This window comes from Triturus cristatus, chromosome 6 (genome assembly GCF_964204655.1).
Source record: "Triturus cristatus chromosome 6, aTriCri1.1, whole genome shotgun sequence".
Classification (NCBI taxonomy): domain Eukaryota; kingdom Metazoa; phylum Chordata; class Amphibia; order Caudata; family Salamandridae; genus Triturus; species Triturus cristatus.
The window spans coordinates 1315801910-1315815536 of NC_140589.1; the positions used below are offsets into that span (position 1 = coordinate 1315801910).

General features: G+C 46.1%; 1 protein-coding gene across 1 annotated transcript in view; it reads right to left on the reverse strand.

Annotated features, from left to right (window-relative positions):
- Positions 1–13627, reverse strand: part of LOC146821360 (uncharacterized) — a 450624-nt gene that overhangs the window by 134371 nt on the left and 302626 nt on the right. The window contains exon 9 of the mRNA XM_085609832.1: positions 1850–1976. Coding sequence (XP_085465958.1) covers positions 1850–1976 — 127 coding nt within the window. The remainder of the gene's footprint in view (positions 1–1849; positions 1977–13627) is intronic.

The following is a 13627-nucleotide window of genomic DNA, read 5'->3' on the forward strand; positions in this document are numbered from 1 at the left end:
TTTACCTTTGTTTTTTTCAGTGAATTTCTAGTTTGTTTTAAAGGTTAGCTAAAATCTTATTTGCTCATCTAACTATAATGTCACTTTAACCTTAATACCCTATCTAACTATAACAACAGTTTAACGTTTGTTTTATTTCAGTGAAGTTCTAGAGGTTTTTTTAATGTAACATAAAGTCTTCTCACCATACCTAACTATAATGTAACTTTAACCTTTGTTTTTCCAATGAATTTCTGGAGTTTGTTCATCATAATCACACAACTCCCTCATTGAGCATAGCCTTAGGCCATGGGCAGCATAGGGTTGGGTACAGGGTCTGGCAACTTGCCCAACTGCCCTGCGAGTGGCCAAACACCACTATGGACAGCCTTTGGCCATGCTTGATGTAGGGTTTGCAACAGGGCCTAGCTGATGCCAGGCCCTAGATCCAACTGCCTGTTCTGGTGACCAAACCTTGCTGCACATGGCCATCGTTTGTGTTTGGTGTGCCAAACCTCACGGGTAGCAAATTCTGTGCAGGTAGACAACCCCCCCACCCCACATTTTTCTTGTTTATTTTATTTTTTGCTGTATTGCAGTACTCCTGGAGTACCGCAGCTCAAGAGTCCCCTGCCTTAACACAAGACTGTGCAAGTTGCACTTATTGATTCTTACGTGGACTCATGGTACCACAGCTCCTGTGGATTTTCCAAGGTTGGCTTAAGACCCACAGCATGAAAACATTGCTTTTGACCCCTGGAGATCCCTCTGGGTGCCACCCAAAAGTGTCAGATTATCACTACCTTGCTCCAGTACTTGTTTTTTTAATTTTAACTTCAGGACATGGGAACTGAGTCTCTGGGTCCTGAAATAGCAGCTGCAAAATTTTTCTTCATATCGCTGCCAGCCAATCAGACGGCTCAGTTTCTGTGGGACTGAAATGTCTGACAGAGATATAAAGCCTTTACAGCCAAACAGATCACTCTATTTTTTAATTTGCTATACCGTAGGCATCCTGCAGGAGTCCTGTGGGTTTAACTGTCCAGATATCACTATAATTTAAACAAAAAATTCTCGATAACGGCTGAACAGACTTACACCAAATAATGAAAAATGGGCTTTCTGAGTAAAGTTCTAACTTTCCACATTTGGTGCAATTTCCTCCAGACGTTTTTTCTGTATCGATTCCCAAAATTTCCTATGCGAATTAACTTGGGAATACAATGTTTTAGAACCCTCTAGTTTTACCCAGCCAACACTTGTCGGATCAACACAAAACTTGGGAAAGTTTCATTAAGATTTACCAAATGGCACGCAAGTTATTAGTAAAACAAAAAACGCTCTTCCTATGGAAACTCTGATCTAGCTATAATTAAACAGAGGTTATGTGCGTCGACAGTGCAACCACATTTATGAGTCCAAATGGACCTTATTCCCCAAAAGGGGCCCCTTGAGTAGAGAAATTCACACACCCACTAGATTATAAATCGCCGTTAATGGAGTGTAATACACTGATTTGTGTTTGTCCTTATTGGGAAAGATTTCATGGATTTAGTAGTTAATCGCAAACTGACCAAATTCAATATGTAAATTCAAGATGTAGGCAGTATGTTTGTTATGGTTACTGAGGAATTCTGCACTTGTGGCACTTTGGCCCCCACAAATGTACACTCAACCTTTTCAGCCCACTCTTGTCGACGACTATAAGTTGCACCACTCACATTTATTCTATGGACAGCGAACTGCGTTCTGCCTTCAGACACCTAGTCCTTATTAGAGAAAAGAGTCAACAAGGTGACACCTTAAAAGCAAACTTAGCATGCCATTTCAAAGGCTCTACAGCCTGAAGATACAGACAGTGCAAATGTACCTAGAGATGTCAAGGCATGGTGAATTTCTTTCATTATATTCTTATAAAGTTCCTTCTGCCATTCATGTAACATCTTCCACTCAGCTTCAGGGAAACAGGTAGCGACATCGTACAATAACGTTGATGACTAAAGAAAAGAACACATTGTTAATTCAAGCAAATATTCCCAGACATTTAATTTAATCAAGAAATGTTTCTGTAGCCCCAATCTCCCTTAAGCACACTGCAACTAATCCAGCCTACCCGCCTTTTTGCAAATGTTAGATACTCCTATTCCCTACACCACATCAAAGTGATTTTATAACCTCCACTAGGAAATAACTCAATTGTCCCTGTATAGTTTCAGCACTATATAAGTAACTATAATAATTCTTCCTATCTGCCTGGTCCTTTAGAATACTCTCCTTTGCTATGGAAGCCCAGCCCACTAAACTGGATACAACCAAGCAAGTCCACTGCCACTGAATCCGACATCTTCTTATCCTGTTCTGTAGAGGGAATAACTTGGTCAGGTCCCTCGGAAAAGAAATCTTGACTGGGTCATTCCACACTCGGAATGTTACCTCTCATACATGTTCATGAATATGTAAATGTATTGAAGGGACCTTTTGTAATTGCCTTAAAAAGGAATAACTGAAGCACTGGGAGTCTCATCTACAGAGAAAACCTCATTGCCTCTTATTCTCGACAGCAATTCCGGTAGCAGTTCCATATCAATGTACTTTCTTCTCTGATCAGAAGGAACATGTTCTCCTTCCTTTTCAGAGCTAAGAGAGGAACCAGAAGCCTCATGGCTCACTATTTTAGAGAAAGGAGGAGTTGTGCTCCCGCGACACTTGTGTGACCGGCACACAGCGATATTAGGGGAAGTGACAGGAGAAACCGGAGCCGAGCATTGGTTACTTCCCTCTGTTCTAATTCCAGTCATGATGGCAAGAGAAAGAAACAGGTAGTGACCTAGAGGTAAGTGGCTTTTAGCGCTCTGAGCGGGTGGGATTTTGCTAACTTCCTGCTCTTTTATCCTCGAGGAAGTGAAATCACATCAGCCAGGAACAACAGGCAGTTGCAGTACACACACAAACTAGTTACTCCAGGCAGTTGCAGCCATGCCCAAGCTGTTTACAACACTAGGATGTTGCAGCCGCACACAGACCAATTACAAGATGTTAGCAGTGGTAGCTACAACCATGTCAATCACAAGATGTTGGCAGTAGTGGTCAAGCACAAGCCTATCACAACTGAAACAGTCACAGCCATGCACAGGCTGAATATTCAGCTGACAGTTGGGCCATGCACAGGCTAAATTCAACATGAGATCACAGCCCAACCAGGCCTTAGCAACTGTGGTCACAGGTCGCCGTTCCTGCCAGGTACCATTACTGAGATTGTAAGGCAGTCTAAACTGCAGAACAGCAGGACAGTCTTTTCAGTCCTGGTCTTTCCAGTCCCCTCCTCTAAGCACCCTACATACCTAGGACATGCTGCACTTCACTCATCCTGCACGTCTGCCAGGCTCCTCCTCAGGAGACAGGAAGGATTTTAGGCACTTCAGAACTGGCACGTAGCTCTTCTAGCAAGTGATCCAGACTCAGGTGATGTCCACTCACTGCTGGGAGAGTAACTGTCAGGCCTGGTTGAACAGCTGTCCTCGCATAACTCTATAGAGCACTGCCTCCCTTGGCTATAGAGGACCCGGAACTAGAACAATAAGATGGCCTCACTTTTGTACACCAAAATCAGACAGGGGATGTGTATCCCCCATATACACTTGCAGGAATGGTCTGAATTGTTTTTTGTAACGCGTCCTTTTCAGGCTGCTCTTCAGACACAGTCTTTGTGTAGAGTGATGCTTCTCATAGCTGCGTAGTCTCCAACATGAAGCACCCACAAGGTACAAAGAGGTGCAAGGTTTCTGCATCTGGCTGTCATCAGAACCAAACTGGAGGAGTCATCAGAGATAAAGATAAAAGGGCTAGTCTCACCTAAAGGTTTTCTCCCCTTGGACAACACAGTCTGCAATCCCACCCCTCTATTCTACCATCCACAAAATGGCAGTGTTCAGGAAGACTATTCAGTAGTTCCTTCCTACCAAAAGGCCTGATAAAATTTCTAAAGGAGCCCCTCCCCTACTCCTGACTTCAGTCTCCTCACTTCAGCTTCATGAATGTGAGGAATATACTTCCCCTATCTGGGAAAGCAACGATCACCATTATCTTGAGCAATGACAAGGGCAGGGGTATCTAAAATGTAACCCACAGGCCTCCAATACTCTGGCTCATTCACACACATCATACATCTATGACAAAGACTATGCACACAAACACACAACAAAATATACTTGGAATGTTTATGGTAGAAGTTGGGTATGCAGATTTGTAGAGTGCACTATTACTTGGAAGGTTATCCTGGCACTGAGCAGGTGTAAGCCTAGCTAAACCTAGGGCCTAGTGGAGCTATTCAAAAGGCCAGGTCTTCAGCTTCTTGCAGAATTCAAGAAGTGAAGGGAAGGCTATTATGTGCCGGGTTTGGTGGCTTAGTAGACTAATGCATCTACTGTAGGTGCATGTGTTTGACCTCATGGTCACAGGTTCACATCATGGTGGGTCCACTCAACCTTTCATCTATCTGAGGTTATTAAGATGAGTGCCACTGAGTTGGGTAACAATAAACATCAGTTATTCAGTGCCAAGATACCCTTCTGGTTTGACATGCGCTTTACAAATACACGTGTTAGGTTCATTAGTCAATCAGTTATGGTAGCGGCAGGTTGTTACGCACTTAAGGATAAGGCTCGACTGCCGGATCTAATTTTCCATGTGCATGGAGTGTGTGCAAGCAGGAGTACTGATGACCAGAGGTGTCTGGAAGGTTTGTGAAAGCAGATGCAACTGTTGAGGTACGCTTGGGCAGTGTTGTGTAGTGCCTTGTATGTGTGGGTGAGGAGTTTGAATTGTGCTCGTTTGATTATTGGGGCCAGTGGATCTCCTTCAAGTGTGCTTGTGATGAGGGGTGTGTGACAGGTTTCAGGGTATTGAATGGGAGTCATTTGAAAATCTTCCTCATCATCTTCCGTGTATGAAATCATGAGGCAGTGATGACGTTGCATAGGGCAGTCATACCCAGTTTGCTATTGATGACAATCCTGAGGTTCTTGGCATAGGTCGGTGTCGGTCTTAGCTCTGTTGGCAACTAGGTGGAGTCTCACAATGAAGTGCTTTTCCCGAAGAACATGACTTTGTTCTTGTTGGAATTCAGTCGTTTTTTTTAAAATTGTTTTTATTCGTCAATAAACACATATATTGCCGGCCCCTGTAACCCCGGAGGTATCGGCACAAGCAGCGCACTAATCATGACATTGACATTTTTATCATAATAGGATACTTGGAATGCATTTCAGATGAAAACCAACTCCCCAACTCTCCTCCCCCACCTCCCAACTCCCTCCCCCCGACCGCACCATACTGTATCCAACCAACAACAGCTTGAATGAGCATAAGCCGGACAGATCCAACCCCAGTCCCTGCGTGTACCCCCCCCCCTCCCCCTCCGGGGGAACCTAGATGAGCCCCTCCTCCCGCTCCTCTGGAACTGGCTCCAGGGGGAGACCCCTATAGTCTGCCCACCGCTTCCATATCTTGTAGTGTTTACGGGGGCACCCCCTAGCTGCAAAAATGGGGAGCTCCAGGCCCATATTAAAGTCCAAGCCCCTCTTCCACACATTTAGCGAGGGGGCAGCCGGAGCCTTCCATGCCCAGGCGATATCCCTCTTGGCCAGCGTGAGACCCAGCAGCAATAAGTGTCTCTTGTATATGTTGCCACCAATATCCTCCATAATGTGCAAGAGTGTCAGCTTGGGGTCAGCAGGAAGATCCCAACCCAATACCGCGGATAGGCAGGCCAACACCCCTCTCCAAAACCAAGACAATGACCCACAACGCCACACCGTGTGGAAGAAGGAGCCCTCCTCCCGTCCACAGTGGAGACACTACGGAGAGACAATCAAGCCCGCCCGCCACAACCTCCGCCAGGTAAAGTAAGCCCTATGCAGATATTTAAATTGTATAAGTCGAAGTTGGATAGCTATGGCCGCCCCCCGAGGCGAGGCCTGTGCATCCGTCCAGTCCGTCTCATCAAGGGGCCCAACATCGTCCTCCCATTTCCCTTTGAGCTGCTGGAGCGAAGGGGCGCTGTGGATAACGAGCGATCGATATATCTTGGAGATTTTCTTTTCTTGGAGGTCTCCCATAAAAAGCTTCGCCTCCACTGGGCTAAAGTCAGCTATGGAGTCTAACCCCACCAGGCTTGGGGAGAGTGTGTGGCGAAACTGTAGATATCTATAGAATTGCGTCCGTGGCATGCTGAATTCCTGTTGAAGATCCTGGAAGGACTTCAGAACGCACCCCTGCACCACGTCACCTATGGTGGAGATGCCTATACGATCCCACCCCTCAAACCCTGACAGGGCCGCCAACTGTGGTCGTCGCCCATTGTGCCACAATGGGGTCTCCCGTGTGAGCACACCCCACCACCCAATGCGCGTCAGCGCCTGGCGCCAAATCCGAAAAACTACCTGCGTCACTGGTGGCAAGCGCGCCTGATGCACGGCAGAGTAAAGCAAGGTATGAAGTGTGTGCGGGGCCATGAGCCGCCGCTCCACAATTGGAATTCAGTTTTAAACAGTTGGTCTTTATCCAGTGGGTGATTTCAGTCATGCAGGCATTAAACTTGATCCGGGTACTGGGTGTTTTATCTGTGAGAGAATGAGTTGCATGTCGTCAAATGTAGGAGAGGACACTGATGCTGTGAGAGTGGATGATACTTACTGTAGGGATTCATGTATGCATTGTAGAGGGTGGGGCTCTGGGAGGATCCTTGCGTAACTCGGCAGACGAGGATGTGGGTGTCCTAGGTGTACTGTACCAGGCTAAGTGATTGGGTCCTTCCAGTCAGGAATGAGCAGATCCATCGGAGCGTAATTTTAGATTCTGATGTTGTGGAGGCTCTGCATGAGGACCGGGCGTTAAATTATGTCAAACGCTGTGGAGGGTAAACATTCAGAAGTGGAATTATGCATAAGTGGGGCATAAGGCCTCCACTCCAGTGACACAGATAAAAAGATCTGGTCACAACTATGGATTCACAAAAAAATAAAGCTGCCACCACTACTCTGTGCTACACACATGACAGGGACATAAGTCCACTGTTTCAATTAGGGTACACTTAGTGCACCTTCTTAGGTCACAGGACAAGTCCAGGACATTACTTATGTCACAGGACAGGCCTACGTCTCTGCATGAACACTAGATTAGAATGACGCCACGGCCAAAATCAAAAATCTCAATATCACATACAAGCAGAGGGGCACTCAGGGCAGGGCAACATGACTGCACACCAAGTAAGGGACGTTCCTACCTCAAATTATCTTTCTTGCGTTAGTTGGATTTCTTGATTCGGTTGGTAACATGAGTTAATAATTGCTCAACTGGGATTCCTGGCTGTGCAGTGTTTCTTCATTAGATATTCCTGTACTCAATGGGTTTTCTGAGGACAATGTCTCCAGGAATATGTTCCCTGAAGTAATTGCAGCTATTGCGATGGAAACATATATTTCCCTGGTAACTACTCATTCCACAGAGACAGTACGTAGCGGTGTGGTAATTTTGGACACTAGAATTACCACAGCCAAGGTATTGGCAATTTCTGATGTGAAATTACCATGGTGGTATTAATGCAGAACTCAAAATGAGCCCTTAATCAGGAGCATAAGATGTGCATACACACGCTAAAGTTGGCAGCGAATAAAGAACGGACACATTTAGAAAAACTGATTGAAATGTACAGGCACGCAAAGTTTGATGACTTCGCCATGCAAACTGATCAATGTAAGATAACAGTGCCTGTACCAGGTACAATGGGAGGTGGGTTTAGAGTGGCACCTTTTCAGGGGCCGTTTCTCCATTAAAGCACACGGGCTGCGCCCCTCTGAAATTCCTACACATTTACATAAAAACATATTAAATAGATCAATTTATTTAGAGAAACTATTGTATTCCTAAATAAATTGATGTATTTAAGTCTGGGATGTCTGTTTCAGGCTGCCTGCCCCGCCTCACTCTGAAGCAGGAGACGGAAGCCAGGCAGTAAATCAGCTTTCTTAACTGCAATTGCCCAACGCAGGGTTTTCTGTTTTAAAGCCGTTCATTGCCATTGTGGTCTAGGGTTGTATGCACTCTGTAGGCCAATGACGCAATAGGCGTCACGATTGTGGGTGTCGGAGAGCTCATCCCTGCGGGATTTTAGACCATAGATGACCGTCATTCAAAGTCGTAGATCCCACCCTTTCGACATACGTGGGAGTGAATGTAAGCACGTCTGATTTGGTGCCTTGCTCTCGGTAATGGTAAGTGTTTGCATGCTAAATTTGTGTTATGTATATTGTGTTAAGTCCCCTCATCATGCTAACCTCCACCACTGTGACACCCCATGTCCTCGCTGCAGATTGCGTGCTCCTTTAGAAGTGATGCTGCTGTATTTGTTACCCCTCAAAATGGATCCTAATAAGGAGCAGGGTTCTTGTTCCCTTGTGAAGCTGATCAAATATCCGAGTCGAGCCCAAAGCGAGAGATATGTGCTTACTGTGGAACATGTGCTTACAGCGAACAGTTCTCGGATATATGACATTAAAACAGGCCCTGTCTTCAAGCCCCTAAGTTAACCCTGATGCCAAAAACATGGATTGACTTGCAAACAATTAATGTTAAAAATGTCAAGGAAATGCATTTCAGCAATTTAGTTCCTCTCTTATTTCACATGCTTTACTTAAAGTTGCAAAAGAGTTAGCTACTTTATAATGTTGCTGTTTTTCAGTATTTTTGTTTGTGCATTCATTGAGGCTTGAGCCATGTCAGTTGTTTATGAGGGACTTTGACTGAGGGCCCAGGCGCAAAGGTTGAAGCCAAACTAAGTGCCTGTCAGTGGGTTGGCCTCTCTGCAGATCACACAGATCAATGTTCATGTATTCCATTTGCAACTGAAATTCTGTGAATGTGTGTGTGAAGAGGGTACACAGTAGTCAAAATATTTGCAAGGCAAAAGTAAGAGAAATTAACGTGCTTAATTTTGAGGGAGTGCAGGTCATGTTGGGGGCCGTGAAGTGACAGAGATGTGAGGAAGTGCATTTAGTGAACAGTGAAAAGAGTATGCTGAAGAGGAAAGAAAGGGGGTTGTGCAGATGGACAAGACATGCAGAGAAAAAGAGGATACATATCCAACATAAAGCACAAATAACTGAAGGCCAAAACTCCTTCCACAGGCGTCAATACTGTTTAATTCACATACTCACTATTTTAGAATTAAAACATTTCCAATATTAATTCTTTATAAGAAATCATTGTTGTTACTCATTTATCTTAAACAGCTAACACCCAGTGACAAAGCCAATCATACTGATAGGCTTTAGGTGGATTCCAGTTGTTGTGTCACTTATCTGGATAAAATTAAATCTCCGAGACAAAAACCAAAATACTGGTCAGGTGGCACACTATGGGAATCACAGAAATGTATTTGACATGTTCCTGTATAGAGAGCCCCTGTAAGGAAGTGTCCTCTTTTTGCATGGTTGCCTCCCACTTTTTGCTGGACTGCTGATGTACTTTGACTGAGTGTGCCATTGGCTCCTGCCAAACAGGTACCCAGCTGGTCACATAGTTTCTAAATGTGAAAAGCACAAAGTTACAAAAAAAAAAACATATAAAGCATAGATAGACCAGGTTGAACTTGGTTGTCAACACAATGTTTATATTGACAAATATTACTCAATATGCTGCTCCATAAATTCGTATTTCAGAGGTTGCTCCATAGTCACAAAGTGACTGAAGTGCTCAAAGTAGTGCTCGTGAGGTGACGGAGATGTGAAGTGTGGACATTCAAAGATATACAAAATATACAATATTTACAAGAATGAATAAGCCCTGTCTGACATAATTATTAGGAGACTAACTTAAAAGCCCAAGCAATGCGATGCCGTCAATGTACAATGTGCTTGTCCGCTGCTGGGCTTAAAATAATTAGTACAGGTCTCAAATATATGAAAAGTCGATGTTTCGACCCTAAACAATGAACTTAGTTGTTCAGTCCTTACAGCGGGGTCTTCCTCAGGACCAGAAAGGGGCAACCTGCAAAGTAGTAAACTAGTTGTCACTGCTGGTGCATTATTTCAAGGGGCACTTCAATGTAGAAGAAGGCAAAAAAGGCTCAACTTAGTTATAACACTATCCAGTATACAGTGTTAAATAGTAGTAGCGTGGGGTGGGTTGCTCCGGAGGAGAGGAAAAGAGACACCAGGGGTGCCTAAACTGAAAGACAAAGTGGGGCACATTAGTGCTCCAGCAACTCAATGATATAAGAACTAATCAAGATGTGCAGGACACCACAGGCAATATGGAAAGAGTTTGCCTTAGAGGTAGATTCTTGTAATGAAGCTGAATAAATCCAGAAATAAAACGTGATCAATCAATTCACGTATTGCTGAAGTAATCAGCAGGCTTCTAAAATAAAAAATAAAAACAATTAACAGAATGAGAAGTCTGCAACTGCAGAGTGTCTTATCTGAAGGAAACGCTGCCAATGGTGTGTATTAAGTTCTGCTTGTAGTCAGTTAAGCAACTATTGCTAAAGTAAGTGTAATATCTATAGTGGTGATGTCATTGCACTCTGAATGTTCTGTCAGCTCCTGGGTGATAGAATGTCCATGCTTGAAGCATGCTATCATTCCCTGGAAGCTGTTGTTGATGAGCAGTATTAAATACGTCTTCTCTTCATACCGGTTGTGATTGTGGTCACTTCAATTGGCGACACGATTGGGATTTACTGCTCATCTTCATACCCATCTGTGCGGAGTTATTCAAGTTAAAATTCGTCTCTACAATTTTTTTTTTAAAGGAAATAATCGAATCCAGCTTTAATATTCAAAAGAACTTGTCTGAATTGCCATGATCTTCATACTGCCGATGGGACACTCGGTCTCGGCTAACAGTTACATCATCTGAAGTCAGCTGGACCGCGCCCAGCGCCAGACCCCCTGCCCCTCGAGCTGCCCAGCCATCCCGCATTACCTACGATGCCGCCTCCCTCCTAGCCCTCGACCCCGGTCGCGCCCCCAACTGCGTCCATGCCGCTCCTGGACACACCCATGGCCCTTTCTCCTGCTACTCCTGCAAATTCAGCGGCACCGACAACATCTCTGCTACGTCCACACCACAGATTCCCGACCCCAACCACCTACAATGCATCCTTCTCAACACCCGATCAGTCCATAGGCATGCCATTGACCTATGGAATCTACTAGACACCATTTCCCCGGACATCGCCTTCCTTACGGAAACATGGATGAATGCTTCCTCCGCACCAGACATCACCATTGCCATCCCTGAAGACTATAAGATCACTCGCAAAGACCGTACCAGCCACACAGGAGGAGGAATCGCCATCGTCCACAAGAAATCTATCCGCATCTCAACCAGCTCTGACGTCAATCTCGCCAACTCCGAACATCTTCACTTCCAGATCCACATCGACCCCAAAACAACACTCAGAGGCACTCTCCTCTACAGACCACCAGGACCCCGCGCAAAATTCAGTGAAGACATCACGGACTTCATCACCCCACACGCGCTCCCCTCCAAAGATTACATCCTTCTGGGAGACCTCAACTTTCACCTTGAAAAGACCAACGACCACAACACCTCCACCCTCGTGGACAACCTCGCCAACCTCGGACTTAAACAACTAGTCACTTCCCCCACCCACATCGCAGGTCACACACTCGACCCCATCTTCACATCCAGCAATCATATCTCCTTCTGCCACACTACGGATCTCCTCTGGACCGACCACAGCTGCGTTCACTTCATCTACAACAAGCCGAAACCCATCATCCACTCCCAACCTACCCTGCAAAGAAACTGGAACAAAATCACCACGGACCAAATCTCCGCATCGCTCCTTCGAAACTCCCCAGCCCTCTCTTCTAACGCCAACGAAGCCGCCGCCAACCTCACCCTATGGTTATCCAACACCGCCGACACCTTAGCTCCACTGAAAAAACGTCAAAGCAAACCTGGCAGCAAGAAAGCCTCATGGTTCAACGATGATCTCAAGAAGTCCAAGAAACTCTGCCGCTCCCTTGAAAAGGCCTGGAAAAAAGACCCAACCACCAGCACCAAGGACGCCTTCAAAAGCGCCACCCGCACCCACCACCAACTGATCCGAAAAGCCAAGAAAACAGCTTTCAAGGATCGACTTGACAACAACGCCCACAACAGCAAGGAACTTTTCAACATCGTCAAGGAATTTTCCAATCCCTCGGCCAACTCCAACGACATCACCCCCTCTCAAACCCTCTGCGACTCCCTAGCCTCTTTTTTCCACAACAAGATTGCAGACATCCACAACAGCTTTGACAACCAACCCGGAAACCAACCCACCCTACCATCTGCTGACCACCTTCCCCCCGTGAACACCCTTAACGCTTGGAACCCAATCTCCACTGAGGACACCATCCGCCTGATGAATTCCATCCACTCAGGATCCCCCACAGACCCATGCCCTCACCACATCTTCAACAAAGCAGACTCCGTCATAGCACCGCACCTCCGAGACGTCATCAACTGCTCCTTCAACTCCTCTACCTTCCCAGAAGACTGGAAACACGCCGAACTCACTGCCCTTCTGAAAAAACCAACAGCGGACCCCACCGAACTCAAAAATTACCGCCCCATCTCGCTTCTTCCATTCCCGGCCAAAGTCATCGAGAAAGCCGTCAACAACCAGCTCGCCACTTTCCTCGAAGCCAACAAATCCCTCGACTCCTCACAGTCCGGCTTCCGAGCCAAACACAGCACTGAGACCGCCCTCATCGCAGCAACAGACGACATTCGAACTCTACTGGACAACGGAGACACAGTCGCCCTCATCCTCCTCGACCTCTCTGCAGCATTCGATACAGTCTGCCACAGCACCCTTCTACAACGCCTCAATAACATCGGAATCCAAGGAAAAGCACTTGAATGGATCACCTCGTTCCTCACCGGAAGAACCCAGAGAGTCCGCCTTCCTCCATTCAAGTCCGAGGCCTCTGAAGTCATCTGCGGCGTCCCTCAAGGATCCTCACTCAGTCCCACCCTCTTCAACGTATACATGAGCCCCCTCGCGGCCATCGCACGCCGACACAACCTCAACATCATCTCCTACGCGGACGACACTCAACTAATCCTTTCTCTCACCAATGACCCTAGCACCGCCAAAACTAACCTACACGAAGGAATGAAAGAAGTTGCCGAATGGATGAAACAAAGCCGTCTGAAACTGAACTCAGACAAAACTGAAGTCCTCATCTTAGGTACATCCCCCTCTGCATGGGACGATTCCTGGTGGCCTGAAGCCCTCGGAAAAGCACCCATCCCGACAGACCACGCACGGAACCTAGGCGTCATCCTGGATTCTTCACTCTCAATGAACAGACAAGTCAGCGCCGTATCCTCTTCCTGCTTCAACATTCTTCGCATGCTCAGAAAAACATTTCGCTGGATCCCCCTCGAAACAAGGAAAACAGTTACCCACGCTCTAGTCACGAGCCGACTGGACTACGGAAACACCCTCTACGCGGGTACTACCGCAAAGCTCCAGAAGAAACTCCAACGAATCCAAAACGCATCAGCCAGGCTCATATTAGACATCCCTCGCAACGAACACATCTCTGATCACCTTAAAGACCTCCAC